This window comes from Seriola lalandi, unplaced genomic scaffold (assembly GCF_002814215.2).
Source record: "Seriola lalandi dorsalis isolate HSWRI2012SDOR001 ecotype SW California unplaced genomic scaffold, Sedor1 jcf7180002053835, whole genome shotgun sequence".
NCBI lineage: Eukaryota > Metazoa > Chordata > Actinopteri > Carangiformes > Carangidae > Seriola > Seriola lalandi.
In genome coordinates, this window is record NW_019524388.1 from 816232 (window position 1) to 836143 (window position 19912).

The following is a 19912-nucleotide window of genomic DNA, read 5'->3' on the forward strand; positions in this document are numbered from 1 at the left end:
GGCATTTATTTTCTTTCGAGTCCTTGAGCAAGACACTGACTCCACACCTGTCTCATGGGTGCGCCTGTGCAGGTGACCCTCCCCTTTCTCTGGTTAACTGGAAACGTTTCTTTCACCTTGGGGTACTTTAGCAAAAGAATAAAGAAGAAAAGAATTATATTGTTTGAATATACATGGCTGAATTGACCCACCTTGGATATTACAATACTTTTGTTCTCTTATATCTTACAGCTGTGTCTGACTGGGAAAAAAAGCAGTGGTTGTAAAAAGTCACAGTAGCCTCACTGTGTGGCTGCAGCGGGTGGTGGACACGCCTATACAGCTTCATTTTAGCCACTGCAATGAAACACAGGAGTGTAGGGAGAAGCTGTGTGTGTGTGTGTGTGTGTGTGTGTGTGTGTGTGTGTGTGTGTGTGTGAGTGAGTGTGAGAGAGAGAGAAAGAAAGAAAGAGATGGAAACAGAAAGGAGGGGTCGGCGTCATACATGCATGTGAGTGTGTGTTTGCGTGTGTGCTGTGAGGGGTTAAATGAAAGTCAGTGTGCTCACATGGGGCATCATAAGCAGACAATGAAAAATGAGAGTGGAGAAGCTGTACAGCTAGTTTCCCTGTGGGAACAGCTACAAGCAGGCGTACGCACCTTTGGTGATAATCGCTTTCTGTGTGTTTATGTGCGTGTGTGTGTGTGTGTGTGTATTTGTGTATTTCAGTGTGTAAGTGAGAGAGCAAAATGAAAACTGGGCAACAAACCTAACAAGCGCAAGTTTTTACATTGTCATTGTTTATGTGAATGTATGTGTATGTTAGTATATATATGTGTGATTATGGATGGGTGGAGTGGGGGTGTATTCACATTAACCCTTTCCATTTCTCAGAGGTATTCTTCCATCTGATTAAAGCAGCAACCAATTTCTTGGGAATCTCATCTTCAAAGAGTATCAATTCAGCCCCTGTCCTTTGCGTTTTTTCAATAAGCCTCCATCTTCAATAGATCCTGTATTAACATGAGCCTTGAACTAATGTAGTATAAAAAATCAGTTGGTTTCATTTTGTGGTTCAGATACACCTACATTGCATTCAGAAAGTATTTAGACCCCTTTATTTTTTCACATTTTATCTTGCAGCCTTATGGTAAAATCTTCACTCATCAATCTACACTCAATTTTTTGCACATTTATTAAGAAGAAAAAACTGAAATATCACATTGACCTAAGTATTCAAACCCTTTGCTATGACATTTTAAATTTAGCTCACATGCCTCCCATTTCTCTTGATCATCTTTGAGATGTTTCCAGACCTTGATTGGATTCCACCTGTGGTCAATTAAATTGATTGGACATTAGACAGGCACACACCTGCCTATGAAAGCAATGCATTGCTGCACTGACCTCTAGGGGTTTGTTGCACTTCTGACCACACCTGACTGTGATGTAGCATTGCAGTACTGTGCATTGTGAAGTGCAGTACTGCATTGGGCGTGTGCAAAGCATCAGCACAAAGAGGATTATTAGCCTGGATGCAGTTACTCTTTAAGTATATAGAGTTAGTTGGTGACCTCAGCGAACTGGACTCCAGCTAAGTTCCACCCAACTTCAAACTGGAAAAAAATAAGACAGAATTTAGATGAAGTAATAAATACAATTAAAAAAAGATGGCAACAACCTTAATAATGATTATAATAACTTTTTTTTAATATCGCCTTTCAAGGTACCCAAGGCCGCTTTACAGAGTAAGAAGACACAAAGTAAATAAATAAAACATAAATGAAAACAAGGAAAGACAGAATAAGGATGGCAATGATTGTAGGTGATATAATTAAAGAACAATAAGGGGAGAATAGCTGCAGTACCAGTAGGAAACTTTAAGTGTTTTATTGGTACCTGATTCATACAACAAAATTACACTGTAAATCATGGGCTGTATTATACAGAGTTCGTATACCTGAAATGTGTTTAATTATGAACCTGTTCTGTGTCTGCAGTAGGTCTGTCCCTCTACACTGCAGGCCTCAGTATTATGATTGCCATTGGTCCACACATTACTTGCATATCACAGTCTTATTCCCTTGTCCAGCAGCCGTGAGGAATAACATGTAACTGTTCTTATCTCATGTCAGTCCAAACAGCGCTCTCCTGACAAGTGGTATTTGACTCAGTCATGAACTGACACGCGCAGAGAGAGAGAGCGAGAGAGTGACAGAGAGGATGTAGGAAGAAAGAGAACTAAGAGTGCCTGAGAGACAGAAAGAGAGACAGGCCATTCCACAGCACCAGGATGTGAAACACTGCCAATCTTTTCATCACACACGGACCTCTTTTTGTCTGATAGAATAATCAGCATGCACTCGACAGAGAGAGTGGAAATTGCCATTCACGCACAGAAACATGGCAAGGATAGTCAATTATCTGCGGGGTTTGTTTTTCTCTCTGTGCCAGCCATTTGCATACTGTTCCTATGAGAAAGTGCTTTTGATGTAGTTAGACGATTCTGGTCAGTATGATATTATGTGAATGTGTCTTATTAGCGTGTGGTGTGTGCAGACAGGGAAAAGGTCATAATGTTTCTTTGTTCCCATAACTCTTTTTCCTCAATTAAGGCTAATCACCAGAGCCCAACATTGATCCAGCCTCTCAGCTTTTCTCATGCCTGGATTCTGATGATCTGTGTGTGTGTGCGTGTGCGTGTTTGTGCATGTATGTGAGTACTTCAGCATATGTGTGAAATGGAGAGAGAGAGAGAGCAAATGCAGCAACAAAGACAGAGACTGGGTGAATCATGTTCATATATGTGCCCATGAGAACGTGTGTAAATGTAAATGCCATTCTGTGATCTCCAGCACATTGAATGATTTACCTCTCTGGTGTAATGGAGCAATTTCTCTCTCCTTTTTTTCCCTCTACTCCCCATCTCTCCTTTTCCTCCTCTTTCAATCTGCAGTAAAATATTCTCCCTTTTAGCTCTGTGACAAGTCATCTGTCACTCAGAAAGGCAAGGGAACAGGCTCATCTGATGGACAGGGCCATATATATGTATGTGTGTGTACGTGTGTTTGTGTGTTTGTGTGTGTGTGTGAGTATACCGTGAATGATGAGGCCGCCGTTGTTGTTGTTGTTTCTTCTTAATTTGATTGTTAACATAATTACCTTACACCTAACTAAATCCGTGATTGCTTTAGTGAAGGATGCAAAGTTACAGTTTGCATGAGATTGACTACTTTCACAAGCTCGCAGAAATACTTTCATGAGCAGAATAATTATTTTCTGTCAGAGTGTGAACCTCATATTGACAAATGTTTCAAACTAGGCTACACATCCGTCCTCCTTCCAAGAGCAGTTGGTCTCTTTCTTTCTTACTTTTGTGTCTTGAGAGTTCTTTTTATTTGTTTAGCCAGGCCAGATATAAAATTTTATAGAATTAACTTTGTGAAAGAAACTGAATTTCTGATTGTGCAGACACTGGAGCCACACAAGTTAGTTTGACATGTTCCTTATTCAGCATTCACCATATCCTGTTTCTTCAGATTAAATGTTATGATAGAACATCTCTGAACTATCTGTGACCCATTTTATTCAGATATAATGGCTATAAGGACTCATCATGTCTTCATTCAAATCAGAGCAGACAAGCAGAAGCTGGCTGTTCTCTGGCACACATGAACACAAAATTCACTCTCACTGATGTTGCTGTATCTGTTTTGATACAAATGTAACTACATATTTCTGCCTGAAGCATTTTCGTCATAGTTTACTATTTTTTTGAACTAAAAACGTTTGACTTTTCAAAGCCCAGAAAGCCATTTCAGGATCAAGGTATTTGAAACCAGCTGTAACAATGTTGTTCAGGGTTATCTGTGCACTTGACAATGTAGTATGGTTGAAAAGAACAGAAGGTGAGGAGAAAACTTAATGGATTCAAATACAGTATTACTGCTTTGAATCCCACGTTTGTTCTTTATTGAGTCAATGCTAGACACAATAAGAAAAATACAGAATATCACCTGCCTTCCAGACTTGTTCACATTTTGTCCTTGTCATGTATGTTTATCAGATAGTTATTTGTCCAGTGTGAATGGCAGCCTACTATCCTGCAGGCAAGCACCACACTTGGTTTGCTATTTGGTCTTCCAAAAGGGTAATACTTTGTTTTCAAATGAAACTATGAAATGCAAGTGGTATATCACAGCGTAGATTCATGCTTGTTTTCTATATTTATATCTTTGACGTTCAGCAAGCAGCTGTGTGCTGTGGTGGGAATAATAGGCTGGCTTTTTGAGAGCCATAAGCCTTTAAGGGCAGTACAGCTCTGGCTGCTGCAGCCACAGGCTCTCTTCTGTAATAGCCTGTAATTCCTTCTGTCTAGTATAATCACCAACACAGTCTGACAGCGCACACACACACACACACACACACACACACACATATATATATATATATATATATATATATAATATATGTGTGTGTGAGTGTGTGTGTGTGTGTATATATATACATACATGAAAATCAAACTTGAAGTTACATTGTTAAAGTTTCTGTGTTACATAGTCTTACTTTTGTAACACTGAGTAATATATAAAATGCTGTATTTTTGATAATGTTTAATATCATTGTCATGTTTTTGGAAAAATGTTTACCTTTTGTAATATGTTTATCTTTTGAAAAAATGTTAACGTACTTTGAAAAATGACAGATGATGATAATTGGTCATGTGACCCATGTATATGTATTCATCACACCTGTGAGTGCTCTTGTAATTCGACTGAGAAAACTTGAAGAGGCCTCAGGCAAAACACATTGTTCTCTCTCAATAGAAGTCACAGTGAAGTCATCTCAGAGTGCAGTGGTTAAGTTTGATTTTCACTTTAGTTGTTCCTGCAACCAACCAAACAATCACCTGATTGCTAACATTGGCTGATAGATAGATATATCAGATAGATTGGACATGACTAGACAGTGATGTGACCTGTGCCACACTTGTTGAGAAGAGATTATTTAGTCAAAGACCAAGAGAGTACACTTACTGTAATACAGGTGTGTGCATGGTGAGTATGTGTGTGTGTGTGCGCGTGTGCGTGTGTGTGTGTGTGTGTGTGTGTGTGTGTGTATTTGTCTCCGATGCTCTGAGGTGACATGTGGCCCTCATCTCCCACACACAATGGTGCTACTACCATCAGCCACAAGAAAGTGTGTTTGTTTTGGGGAGGCGGGTGGGGGAGTTGGCTGGTACAGGTGCCAGACTCTCCCCCTACAGCCCTGTGGTGGCCGGAGAAGTTAATTGGCAGCATCTGGCTGTCTGAGAGACCAAGCGCCCATCCACCCACCCCCTTCTTCCACCCCTCCCTGTTCCTTCTCCCCCTCCCCTCCCTCCTTCCCTCCAGCCCACCCCTCCTGTGGGTGCTGTTACCCCTGGCACACACATGGTGACACCCGTCTGGCTGCAGGCTGTGAATGTGGAGTGCGTGCATGTGTGTGTCTGTGTGTATGTGTGATATACTGGGGAGTATAGAGGCAGACAGGGCATCCAGGCCTCCAGCTGCCACCGTTGTGCCAAGGGAAATGTGGGCAGACAGGCTGGCATCTTTGTGCCAAGGCCGGCAAGGCCCTCGGGGAGGATGGAGAGGGAGAGAGGGACGCAGAGGCAGCATGGAAGGAGGAGGGAGGGCACAGAGAAACAGATAGAGATTTTAGATGAATACAATTCTACTGATCTCGTGACAGACGCAACATGGGGTTTGCGTGCTGATCATGTTATTAGCGACTGTGGTGGGCATCGCCACTGTGGCCTCAGATTTACCTCACATGCCAGGCCATTAACCAAAAATGTATCACTTATTTAGTCTTCTTACTCTTATGAAGTAACAACACCAAACATTTGTTGTCTACATCTTAAAACCTTTGATTTGTCATAATTTCTCACATTCTGTAGATTATCTATAAGTGATTATTTAACAATGTTATCATTAGTGAGAGTCTCTGGGAATTTCAAGATTTGGATCAGAATCAATTGTCGATTCAGAACTTAATTCAGAACATGGAAAAGGGGACTCTAATTTTAGGTCCTTGCTTCAGTTCCCAACCCAACTAGCATTTATGCATTTATTTGAAAGCGTCGTACAGTCTTCTGCCTGTATGATAATAATGCAATTAAAAGTGTAATTTACTGTTCAACATTAGTAGCTAAAAATCTTTTGTAAAGCATAACTTGGTCTGGAGTAGGAGAAGGTTTAGCAAAATATTTTTTTCCTTCAAAGCTGATGATTGCATTATTTAATCCAAAATGCACCCAAACACTTACCCTCTTTGAAGAGGAACTACAAAATAAGTCTTGTCTGCACACTATATATCATCTGGGGTTTCCACAGTGCTCTCACAGTTGAGTTCCTCATTTTTTGTTCATACAACATAACATTGTTAACAGCATACAAACACATATACTTTCAATCTTTAAACCAGTTGCCGATCATAAAAGTTAAGAATCACGACTCTTATAGGACATGAATAATTTTTTTCCACCCCTTGTAATCGTGAAGAAAGTAATTGATCCCTCTATCCTTAGGAACATCAAAGGTCACCTCGTGAGGGATTCCCTCTCTCCAGTGTAATTTTGAAGATTTGCTGAGGACATACAGTGAATGCAGTGAGACTTTTAATAAATAGATCTCCATTTATAGTTCAAGAACTAGCCTGCATAGCAGTAAAAACAGTAGAATTCATAATAAAAGCCAGTGATAGTAGAGCAGTAACAGCAGGTATATAAAAGCAAGAGTCTGGTATGTTGCTGGTGAAATTGAACTGGAGATATTGTTACTATGCTACTATACTAATTGGACATTTTGAACACAGAAAAAGTTTTTCTGCAAGCACATAAAGTCTTTTTGTGAAGAGAAATTATTATCACACAAGGAATTATTGAACTTGAGCAAACAATAATGTGTTATTTGCTTTTTTTGCATTTAGTTTGTTTGCGTGCTAACAATGTTTCAGTGTTAACCTTCTTCACCCTCTCAACATCTCTGTGCAGTCTCAAGTTCACCTGTAGTTTCATACTAGGCCACCAGGACGCCCTCTTCCTCATACATTAATTCTGGTGCAGATGTTTTGCATATAGATTCCCTGCAGAAAAGGCAGCCCAGTGAACATACCTCATCCTGTGATCACTGAATGAGTCAAAGAACTCTAACGTTAGAGTATTTGTGTTCTTCATTTGTTTCCCACTACCTGCCCACTTTTAGTATCATGTAGCTCTTTTTCCTCCTGTATGTAATGTAGAGATTTCTATACAGTCTCTATTGCAAGAGGTAGTGACATCGATCACTGTCAATATATCCCAGGCTGTTAGTAATTTTAGGCAAGGTTTTTTTTTTGTTAAATACTGTACCTGCTTCTATGAACAAGTCGTGTGAACAGCAGCTAAATGAATATAGTTTATATATATATATATATATATTATCAGATCAGATGTTCAGATGTTTAACCTACATAAACAGTGTTGAAATGTAAAAAGACCAAACGATGTCTATTATTTATTTTGGTCGTCACTGCATTATTCAAGCTGTTGGTTATTCTACCACAACAGCAAGTCAGTCTGATCAGTGTAATGGACTACAGGAGGTGAGCTCATCTCTATGTGGAATTTAATAAAAGTGATTTCAGAATGTGTCATGTGTGTTGCATTGCCTTTCACTGAGTAAATTTAAATAGAAAATGATCTCATCACTCTGTATGACCTTATTACACACACACACACACACACACACACACACACACACACACACACACACTCTCTCTCTCTCTCACTCTCACACACACACTCACACCTATTCCGAGGATACAGGAGCAGTGATGCTGGTGCTTGATCTGAGATCACTTGTCCCACTGTTACTGGCTTGACTCACTGTGCGAGTCAGACACAATGAGATCAGAAGATATTCTCGCATCCACAATTTGAAAGAAAGAAAAAAATGAAAGAAAACGGAAAGAAAAAAAGAGAGAACGAAAGAAGAGTCAGTGGCCTTTTCAGACCTGGTCAGTTGCGGTGACATTGTATAGAATGAATCACTAACAGACTTTCTCATGAAAATATCTCATAAATTCGATATGATCACATGATCACTACCCAGCTATATGTAATATATGCACATCATATACCTCAGTCTTCAGTGTGTGTGTGTGTGTGTGTGTGTGTGTGTGTGTGTGTGTGTGTGTGTGTGTGTATCTGTTGTCTTTGTCTGTGCGAGCGTCTGGTCTCTTGGAACTTTATTATTATGACTTAGTCTGGCGCCAGTCTGTCTATTTGTAATCACACACACACACACACACACACACACAGATAATGTGATGGGAGTATAATGTTGCACTCTGGGAAATGCTGCATCACACAATTATAGACGGCCAGTTTCTTCTCTCTCCTCTTTGAAAAACACACACACATACACAAGCCCACTCTTCTCCTCCCACTCCCACCATCACAGCTCACCAGGGGCTTAACGCTGACATCATCATTTTATTAGCTGTGTGTGTGTGTGTGTGTGTGTGTGTGTGTGTGTGTGTGTGTGTGTGTGTGTGTGTGTGTGTGTGTGTGTGTGTGTGTGTGTGCGTGCGTGTGTGTGTGAGAGAGAGAGAGACATTTCTTTATGGCTGCCTGTGTGTATATTCTTTGTGCCCCCCATTATTCCAGACAAATGTGCACCTGCCCTGTTGCCCCATAGGAGACCAGTGGCGCCACAGTGGCGAGGGCACACTGATCATCTGCTTTCTGCTAATTGCCCTGCTGCCCCACAAGACGCAGGGGAGCTCGCTACCAGCAGACCCAGCGTGCTCAATCTAGTTGAGACCCCTCTGGGATATATATGTGGCATGTTTTACTTTTTTAGTGCAATTGAGGATTGATTTGGAAAAACTGACGGCACAGTCTATTGCAGCATTTCTGTAATAATGTGCATGAAACAGAGTATCTGAGAGATGACTCTCAGCTGCCAGTTTGGCCTAGTCTCTCCTTTTAAATTAAATTATTTAGTTGGAGATATAATGTATCCTTTAATTGGCAGATAAATGTGTTGCTGTTTTTCTTCTCATACACCCAAACCGTATTATTCGGCAGGTCTTTTTCCCCTCATGTCACGTTGCTGTTTCTGCAGTTTGCTTATGGGAAAGAAGTCTGCTCTCACAGAACGAAGTAGTTATTTTGCACTTAAGTGTTTGAGCTGATGTAGAAAATGCACAGAGTTTTCTGCTTTTCTCAACAGGTCACCACTCACTCAAAGGTCTGGCCCTCTACTGGTCAATCAGGGCACTGTCACACTGCTCAGTGATGAAGTAATATTACTCTTTATTGGAAAGAAATGAGAAAACAACCCTAAGATTTAATTTTCTCTTACTTGTCTGCATATTTTTTTAAGAATAACTGAAACATATTGTGCAGTCGGGATTAAAACATGAGCTTCTAATGTTGAGCTTCTTAAATTAGATTTCCACAGGAAGTGATCAGGCAGAAGTCCCAGGATGACAAACAACTGCATCAGAGACTTAATGACAGCAAAATTCAATTGAAAAAAATAAGAAGTTAAATTAAATAATATAAGTATTCGTTATATGTTTTCCCCGTTGCCACTATCTTAGGGTACATGAGTTACAGCAGCTACTGCAAATCCTCCAGTTTTTCATCTCTGAGCCACCTCAGGGGTGATAAAGGCATCCCATGTGAGTGTATTAGTACTGTACATCTTGCACATTTCTATCAGATTTTAGGTGAAACAGATTAGGAGTCTGAGACTCCTTGTACTGGCTAGTGCACTAGCCATATTTACATTTCAGACATTTACATGACAAGAATTTAGTTTATACTCTTATCTGGAGTGCAGCAGTAGTGTGTTTCCATCTCTGGATCACCAACAGGACAACCGAGTCAGAGTAAAAGAGTCCTCGCAGTATCCCTGTGACAATAAGATATTTATTTAAAAAAAAAAAAAGCCCAGGTTGAAGTAGACTATCATAATTAGATGGTAAGTTATGGTAAGTTAGACTGAGAAGTAGAAGGAGATATGTGGAGAGGGCGACATGACAAAGAGATGAATTACTGGAATAGATGCACTTTTACACAGCAGGACAGACAAACACAGCCAAACAGAGGCATAATCACACACAACCTCTCCCTCTGTATAAAACATATCAGCCGAACAAACTGGGTTACTTCCATAAACAGCAAACATGTTTTATTTAGATGAGACTCCAAGATTTATGGCCGCTTTCAGATTTTTATGGAAATATCTTCACATTCTATGTCCACTGCATAATCTGGACTCAGGTGAAGCAGTGAGTGTGATCTGATATTGACTGACTTGATTTGGCGAACTCACCTTGAATTTCATTGAGGGTTAAAAGCTGAAAATCCTGCAACAAATCAACTAATTAAATTTACCAGTAATATGTGAACACCGAAACCTAACGCTGAAGCCTGGCGACGTAACTGCTTTTGACAGTGCCTCTAACAATAAACAGTGTGCAAGGCCATCAGATGGAAGTAAACCTTCTGGGTGTTTTGATGCCGCTACCAGGGGAGTGTCTTATGCTGTCATGTCTCAACCTCATCAGAGGACTGTTTCTGACTTGAGAAGGCCGCTAACAGCCTGTTGTCTCCACAGGTGTGCAACTCTCAGCTCTCTCGTTACCAGAAAGTCCATAATTCACAAGTGTTATTGCTTCCTGCAAAACCTTACTGCTTCTAGCCAGAAGACTCTACCAGCAGCATTAATCCCAGCTATTTCACATCATCAGCCCCAGTCGTAATGTTCTCCTTCTCAACTTTATGCCTACTCACACCCTGCTGCAGAAAGTTATGATTAACCTCTGAAAATGGTGAAAACGAATGATACACTAAGTATCTCCACAGCACTGCCACGATTGTGAGGGAAAATCACAATCCATGACTTCCTGCTGTACTGAGTCTCTCTTTTCACTGGTTGTGTAACTTAGTCCCAATCGAAGGCACGTTCTCATGAAGCTGCAGTCAAATAAATATACTGTACCACCACATTTAATATACAGCAGGCCAACCAAATTACAAAGCAAGCACAGGTTGCCTAGTAACAGTGTCTCCAGAAAGCTTTGTTGCAACTCGATTTGCATCCAAAAAAGATAGATGGATGCCTCAAGAATATATATGCTGTCATGTTTACACACACATGCACAGATGCTCATATACTCACCTCCTCACACACATGAATATACATAGCCCCACGGTTGACACTCCTCAGATGATTCAGAATCTGTTTTCTGCTTGACTTAGTATGCAAAACAAGAACACAGGACCCTGTTTTAAAAACAATGAGCCTATCTAACATCTGGCATCGTTTTAGAGTGCCAAGAAATATTGCCTCTTCAATTATTGGCGTAGTAACACGCAGGGAGTAAAGAAATATGTCATTCAATGTGAAATGTTTGCCAAATGGACTAACTATTTGCCTTAAATGAGCTGGTCGGGATCTGTGGAGCTTGACAGCTATACGGGCATATTGGACATTTAACATTCCTAACAGTTGACAGGATGAACGTTTGACAAGCTGAAAGAGACAACAGTGAGACAGCAAATAAAAGGGAGTGGATGTGTGTGTGTGTGTGCGTGCTGTGCGTGCGTGCGTGCGTGCGTGCGCGCATCCAGGCCTTGTGAGTTTTGTCCTGTATGTTTTTGCCTTTGTCTGTGAGAGTGCTCAGAGCAATAGTGATTGGCGTGTCCTCTACGCTTGATTGATTTGAAAATATAGACAAGATGTCGCCTGTATGAAAGCTACCAATTTATAAGCCTTCATCTCGTAACTTCAGAGAGACGCCGGCGCCATCAAAATCAGAGTGGGAGTTTGTAGCTATGGTTCAGAAGTAGAAAAGCCCAGGCAAGCAAAGTGACACCTCGCTAAAGGCTTCCTGCTATCTCGGTGAAACCCTCTCCCTTGTCATTCTCCCCTTGTCTCTGACTTTGTCTCTTTACTTGTCTCTTTTTCTATTTGTCAGCCACTGTCTGTCTTTGCGTAGTGTTTGAGTCTCTCTGTTTCTCTTTGCTATACTTCTTTCTCTCTCTGTAATGCTGTGATGAAACCCGCTGGAAGTGAACTTGTCCCACAGCTCAGTGTCAAAGGAATGACCTTGATGTAGCTCACATATGGTTTGAGTTTGCTGTGTTGTTTCAATGTGTGACTCTTTGCATATTCCTTCTTGTGTGTGTGTTTGTCAGTGTCTCTGTAATCACTGAATTGTAAAACCATGTGTGAGTGCGTTATCATCTGGGAGAAGCTTCTCCATTTTTTTCCCCTCATCCCATGCAGTGATAATTCTGTTTGGGAACGACAGCACTGTACCACGTCAAGAGATGGGCAGGGGAGAGGCACAGGGAGGTACCATTTAGATAAAACAAATTGCCAGCTGCCGAGCAGGAGCAGCCACCGCTTAGATAAAAACCAAAGGGACTGTGTGCATTAGTGTGCATGTCCTGAAGATTTTGTGCTTTTTTTTAATTTTTTTTATTTTTTATTTTTTATATTTGTGTGCGTGACTGTGGTACCTAAAGCAGGTACAGCCCATTCCTCACCTTGCAGTCTGGGCCTTACAGGCAGTCTCTTTCCATGAGAAGTCTGAGCTATTTTCTCAGGCCTATGACTATAATGCTGTGATGGGACAAGCAGCAGTAATTAAAATCAATAGCTAGGAGTTTTCCAGTCTCTGGCAAGGTCGCACACTGCCCAGTAGAGAGAAAGAGAGAGAGAGAGAGAGAAAACAGGGAGAAGTGGGATCGCATGGATGGGCAGAGCCAAACAGGGAAATATGTAAAGAGGTGGGGTGTCATCTTATTTTAATTAACCTGCACCTCAGAGGGCTGGCACCACAGTAATACACCTGTGTGTGTGTGTGTGTGTGTGTGTGTGCGTGCGTGCGTGCGTGCGTGCGTGCGTGCGTGCGTGCGTGCGTGCGTGTGGGTTTGTATGAGTGTACATGCATATGTGAGTGTGTCATGTGAAGGTGTATTTTGCCCTTGCCAGTTAGTTTTATTCACAGTATGCTCTACTTTAAACTCATGTGGTCTGAATAATATTCATGCTCCGGTGTGGGAAACAAAATAAAATAATTTCCTCAAATTTTTTCCAAGATTAACCATTTTTCTTTTCTTTCTTTTTTTTTGTTTGTTTGTTTCTAATTCTTTGTCCACCTTGACAGGCTGTAAGAGCGGGCTGGTAAGCTGGCTCCTGTGGGCAGGCAGTGTGTGGTATAGCTAGCCACTGGCTGCATTAGTATTCTGCTGAGATAGCCACATGCAGATACATTCTCCTTTCTCCTACTCTGAAGGAATAATCAGCCCTGCCTTTCTCTCCCTTCTCCCCCTCTGTCTGAGTAAGGCCGGGTGATTTAGCTTTTTCTTTTACTAGGTACCTGTAGGGACATCTTCAAGTGTTTGGAAATGCATGCATGTGTGTTCGCTATGCATTTCTATGCAAGACAGTAGCCAAACCTGATGTATTAGGTGTCTGAGCCAACACATAAAACTCTCATGTGTCTCTCTCCCGTCCTCCCTCTTTAGAGGTGAGTCAGAGAAAGAAGTTCACTCTGTCAGAGTTAGCGCAGAGCAGTCTGTCCTGTTTGTTGATTATCAGGTCCTGTTCCTATCACAGCCCTGATAGCATCTTCATCTGATCTGTTGCCAGAGACGCTAGCTCACTAGCCAGCCCCACCATCACACAGCCGCTACGCTGCTAGCCGCCACCGCTTCCCGTATATCTCCGTATCAGGCCCAGATCTGCCATCGCCCTGCTCTCTCATCTTCTCCTTATCTCCTTATTCCACCTTTCTCCCTGCTCCCAACACCCCAAACCCACCAATCACTCATCGTCCTCATCTTCTTCCTCCTATTATCCACCTCTCTCAGAGCGTCTTCCAGAGCTACTGTGGCAGCGCTGTTGTTCCCCATGCTTGGTCTTCCTCACATAAACTGTCAAGGTGGAGTCAGTGAGTGACAGGACAAGACAAGAGAGATTTAGAGAAAGACAGGAAAAAGCAAAGGTGGCGAAAGGGGAAGAGGGAGAGGAGGAAAATACAGTCACTTGCATGCATACAACATCCTTCTCATGTCTCAGTGGATGAGGGCTAAACGAGGAAAGAGAGGAAGAGGAAGACAGACAGATGAAATGTGTGAAAAGAAGTTCTGTGGACTGCAACAGTCCTGTCCTGAACCCCATCGATCGCCCATGAGGTGCAAGAATCAGTCAGCTTTATATAGCCCTGGGCCCAGCAACACACACAATTCAGCACACACAAAAAAGTAGATGTGGAAGACACAAATATACATCATATTACAAACAGCATACACCCCTCAGCACAACAAGACACATGACATACTGATACACACACAGATTAGATGCTTACCCTTTCCTCACTCCATTTAATTTCTCTAAATTGCTCACACGATTACACCACAACTTGAGATATAATGAATAAAACATGAAAGTCATGTTCTAAGCCCATAAACTATTTTTGCAAACATGCAATCACATTTTCTGCTTTTCACTCAGACTGCAATTCAAAACAAATTATCCAAAAGATCACATATATTACAATAGTGCTGTAGTCCTCATAATTAAAATCTCTTGAGTTCACATGGAAAGTGGTGCCATTTAAAATGTAAAGCTGAAAACACCAGTTGGCCACGTTTAGTACAGGTACAAAAATGAACATCAGAAGGGAAAAAGAAAGAGAAAAGAGAGCAAATGAATGACATGAGCCATTTTGGTCAACTGTGACGTAGAGACATGGCTGTTGTTCTCCTTTCATTCATCAAAATTGACATTTAGGTTAATTATCATTTGATTTGAAGGATCTTTCAGCGTTATTTTCAGCCATTTTATCATTTACCGCATGTTCTTTTTGCTGATCACGTTCAATGGCAGTCAATGACAGTCCTTTCAGAACCAGAATAGTCCAACCAAATACTAAATCACCTTGAGGATACAGATGCAGTTCTGGATGGGACTGATATTTGAAACATCAAGTAATTAAGTAAAATTGCTTTTCAATTTATCAAGTTAGTCGGTAATTTTTCCCCCCTATGTAATTTAATTTCATTGTTTTGCTTTTCATATTCATTTCATTCTAAATCTATCAGTTATGTTTTGATATATTTGTGTTCCTTCGGTTTGCCTTAAATGATAAATGGCAACTGTGTTTTTTTGAAAAATGATGAATCACAAAGTGGTGATTAATGATCAGAAATGGTTCTGTTTGTATTAAATCACCTCTACCTTTTACCGGCATAATGTTTTGATAGTTAATCAGAAAATTGATGAGTTTGCATATAATGGGCGGATGAATGTTAAAAAAAAAAAAAAGAAACAAAATGTGATTTTTCCATCTGTTTGTTTTAACATTCACCCATCCATTATGTATTATATAAGAATCCTAGCGCATGATTACCAAGTGACATCCCCTTCTTTCCTTCAGTCCTTGTTCTCTTTTGCCAGCTGAACTTGTTATCTCAAAGGCAAACTGACAAGTTGATGCAACTTCATTATTATGATTTCTCAGTTCTCTGTGTAACTTATGTTTCTCTTTCTGCACCTTTCTCCTCCTCTTCCAAAGCTGCTTTGCACTCAGTGTTCCTCACATCTTTAAATGATGCATTCTTAACCCTTCTAAACCTCATGCCCTTAAATTAAAGGACCTGTCCTGTAAATGCCCTCTCTAATGTCTCTGTAATGTGTGTCTTTTGCTGTTGCAGGCAGAGGCTTCCAGCCAAAAACGTGTACTACTACCGTTGTCCTGACCACCGCCGCAACTATGTAATGTCCTTCGCCTTCTGTTTTGACCGAGAGGATGATGTATACCAATTTGCTTACTGCTACCCCTACACCTACTCCAGACTGCAGCACTATCTGGCCAGCCTGGAGCGCAGGAACCTGCCCTACCTGAAGAGGGAGCAACTGGGACTCAGTGTGGTGAGTTGGGAAGTGGAAATTGAGCAGGTGGAGATGGAGTAGGAAGTGTGGTAGTGGTTATGGATGGAGCAGAGAAGTTGAACAGTGGTGAAGATCAGGGGTGGAAGGGTTGTAAGGTGTAGTGTGTGTGTGTGTGTGTGTGTGTGTGTGTGTGCGTGTGCGTGTGTGCGTGCGCGTGTGTGCGTGCGCGTGTACGCATGCGTGTGTGCATGCATGTGTGCATGTGTGTGCGTGCGTGCGTGTTTATGTGTGCGTCCAGAATAAGGAGACCCAGATTGGTAACTTAGGTGTGCCTGCCGGTCATAACTTCAGCCTCTCATGTTATTATTAGGATTGTTACACTCTGAGATGACGGACTATATAAGCCTCTGGGTGTGTGTGTGTGTGTGTGTGTGTGTGTGTGTGTGTGCATGCATTTTTGTGTGTGTTTGTGTGTGTAAATGGCTGTGTGTGTAATCAGCAGAGCTCTCACCTCGGCAGTAGGAGCTAGTGTATCATACACGCTGCCTCCAGTCTTGTCTGCTCTTATCAAATAATTGTAGGAGAAAAACTCATTAGAAATGCTTGAGAGATTACCACTTTTTCTTCTGTCCTCCAACATTTGTCAGGGAAAGCTTGCTGCAAGGGGGGCACCATGAAAGTACAGGTATTTGTAGGGAACACCTGACCATAAAATACAGAAAAGACTCTAAAATTTAGAAACCATAGCATGGAAACAGCTGATGATACAGTTGAAAGAAAATTAAGGAAAATATCAAAATAAAAAAGAATGTACTGTGAGGACAGTACAGTACAGTAATAATATTACATTGAGTACTTCAGTTTCTAATAATATTACATTGAATACTTCAGTTTCTAGATCAAGACCAGGCTCTTCACTGCTAATTCAATATTGAAAAGTTATGTTGTTATATATATATTTTTTATTCGAGTTATATTTTTTAAGTTATAATCCTTTAGGTTTGAGTTGTGGTTGAGCTGGTAACATCTGTGGTTACTGGTTGTAACAGCAAGTGTGTTTTACTAAGCGTAACCAAAATTCGGTTGGAAATGATGAAAGTATCGATCACTTGGGCTGCAAACATTTCTAGCAAAAGCTACTCTGTCAGAAATACAACAGAAAGAGAGCAACTGGTATATCTGTTTACAGTGCAGCCAACCAAAACGTTCTGTGAAGATTTGTCACACTATGTTGTATTTAAATAGAGGAAAATCAATAATTGGCCTTCCATCCTTCCATCATGTTATCTGATCATGTGAAGCATTCACGGAGCAAGTACAGTAGATTTCCACATAACAACATGGCAAAATAAATTGTCGTATTTATTTAGAATATGGTCTTTGGTCTGAGTTTGTTGTATGGCTCTCCAAAGTTGTAGCCACGGCATTGTGTTGATTTACTGTCAGTACTGCCAACCTGTTTCCCACCTCTGCTGTTAATTCTTGCAACTGCACAACCTGTTGACACTAGACACCTAAATTAATAAAAATTGGCATTTAGAACATCACAGCATAGTAAAATAAAAATAGAATTGGACCTATGATTCAAAGAGCAGTTAGTTATGGTTTTGTCTGTCCAGTCATTGCTGCTAACTAATATTCCCTCTCTATCTGTACTACTGTTGTGTTGTGTATTTACATAGTGTAAAGCTATACAAAATGCTATTTTTATATATACAGTATATTTTTTGCTACTTTATTTTTAATCCATATCATTTCTCTCAGTGAGACAGAGGGGAACAGAAAGAGGACAGACTCAGTTGGTTTGGCTCACAGAGTCAGTATTAGTATTCATAGTCATAGAGCGGTTTTATGGTCATATTTTTCTCTTTATGTTCTCTGGGCCTGGGTGGCAGACAGCCCAACCCCACCCTCTCATATCTCTTTCTCTGTCTGCTCCCTCTCTTGCTGTTACCCTCTCCCCCCTGTCTATCTCATGCACATATGCAACTCCACACACACTCACACACACAGGTCAGAGGAGAAGGGATGAGGAGAGCTTTCTGTCTGCATCAAAGTTTAAAGACAGATTGCTGCCGTTTCTGAGGCAGAGTCTTTGCAGGGACACCACGATAGCTTTAACGTTATAATGGGTACAGTTATCTCATAAGGATGGAAATAAGAGCCATTGCCATTTGCACTAGCGTTCCTTTGTCTTGCTGACTAATTTGTTTTCTCCTAGATCTGAGTGCAGCCGTTGATACTGTCGACCATGAAATCCTACTACACAGACTTGAAAACTGGGTTGGTCTCTGAGGAATGGTTCTAAGCTGGTTTATATCATGTCTGACTGGCTGAGTGTTCTTTGTTTCCCTGGATGACTTGTCCTCAGAGAAAACAGACATAATCTATGAGGTCCCACAATGTTTTTACTATAGGTCTCATCCTTTTTAGCCACGATATGCTACCACTCGACAATGTCATCAGGAAGCATAAGATTGAGTTTCGTAGTTATGGAGATGACACCCAGCTATACATTTCTGTATCACCAGATGATTTTAGCCCCATTGACAGGTTAGTGCAATGTTTATATGACATAAATGTATGGATGCCACACAACTTCCTACAGCTGAATCAAGACAAGAAAGAGATCAACTGTGTGTGTACCTTCAATCAGTATCTCTTCATACCAAGGACCAGGACTAAATCTTTGAGTTATTATTATTATTATTATTATTCTGACCTTAGTTTTGAAGCTCACATTAGAAATATGTCACCAAAGTGTCATTTTATCATGTTAGAAATATTGTTAAGATTAGGCCATTTCTCTCTCAGGCTGACAGAAAAACTAATTCATGCTTTTATAACATGTAGGCTTGACTATTACAATGCTCTCTTGTTTGGTCTACCTAAAAAAGCTGTTGGCTATACAACTCGTTCAGAATGCAGCAGCCCGAGTACTGATCAAGTCCAGGCAGAGAGCACATGTAGCACCTATTTTAAAGTCATTGCAGTGATTACCTATCAGTTTTAGAATTAATGGCCTGGCACCAGCATATCTCTCAGATATGCTTTTCAGAGATTTACCTTGCAGATTCCTCAGATCCTCTGCAGCTGGCCGCCTAGTCATCCCAACAATTTCAACAAAAACGCATGGCGAGTCAGCCTTTAGCCACTGTGACCCCAGTCTCTGGAACAGTTGGCCTGAGAATCTGAGGGACTCCACCTCTGTGGACATTTTTTAAAAGACGCTTCAAGACATATCTTGCTTTCATTTCAGGTGCCTCATCATTTGTTGCCCTAGTGTTAAGTCTTAATCGTTGGTCTTTTTAAAACATTTTTTTTAGTTCATTCATTTCACTGAATTTTATTTATTTCCTCTATTTTCTACTTTTACCGTTGGAATTTTTAAGGCTTGCAAAATTACATTTATTGTTGACCATTTTTGTTCTTAGCTATTTGTCTGTGCTTTGAAAGGTGTTGTATAAATAGAGTTGAGTTGAGTAGATACTGTGTAAAACGGTGGCTCTTTTTCATTTTTACCTCTTTAACTAGCTCTCCTAATCAAGGTAGTGTTTACTGATTTATAAGGCAGGTGTTTTTTATTGTCATACTCAGATTCACTAAAGCAGAGTGAATTGAATTTAATGTGTAAATTACATTGAAACAGACTGAATTCACTTCAGTTGAGTTGCATTGGGGGAAGTCTGTTTAATTGAGAGATGCAGACAGAGGGACAGAGACAGGGAGAGAGATGTTACAGTTCTGCGGTGAATGAAAAGGGCAATCCAGGAGGATTTCAATACAATTTTCAGATCAGCCTCTCAGTTCACATATTCTTCACTTTCACTTCACCTTTCCCCTGCCAGCTGAGACTTTACAATCATAGTGCAATCCACCTGCTCAGGAAACTAAATTCCTGTCTATATGACATTTTACAGTGAATGGTAACTCCCTGATTCTCCCTATAACTTTCAGTTTTTTACTTCTTGTCATCTGGCATGATGAT

General features: G+C 40.8%; 1 protein-coding gene across 1 annotated transcript in view; it reads left to right on the forward strand.

Annotated features, from left to right (window-relative positions):
- LOC111651875 (cytosolic carboxypeptidase 6-like) overlaps positions 1-19912 on the forward strand; it is a 171393-nt gene that overhangs the window by 121983 nt on the left and 29498 nt on the right. Inside the window, exon 5 of the mRNA XM_023401955.2 lies at positions 15747-15963. Coding sequence (XP_023257723.1) covers positions 15747-15963 — 217 coding nt within the window. The remainder of the gene's footprint in view (positions 1-15746; positions 15964-19912) is intronic.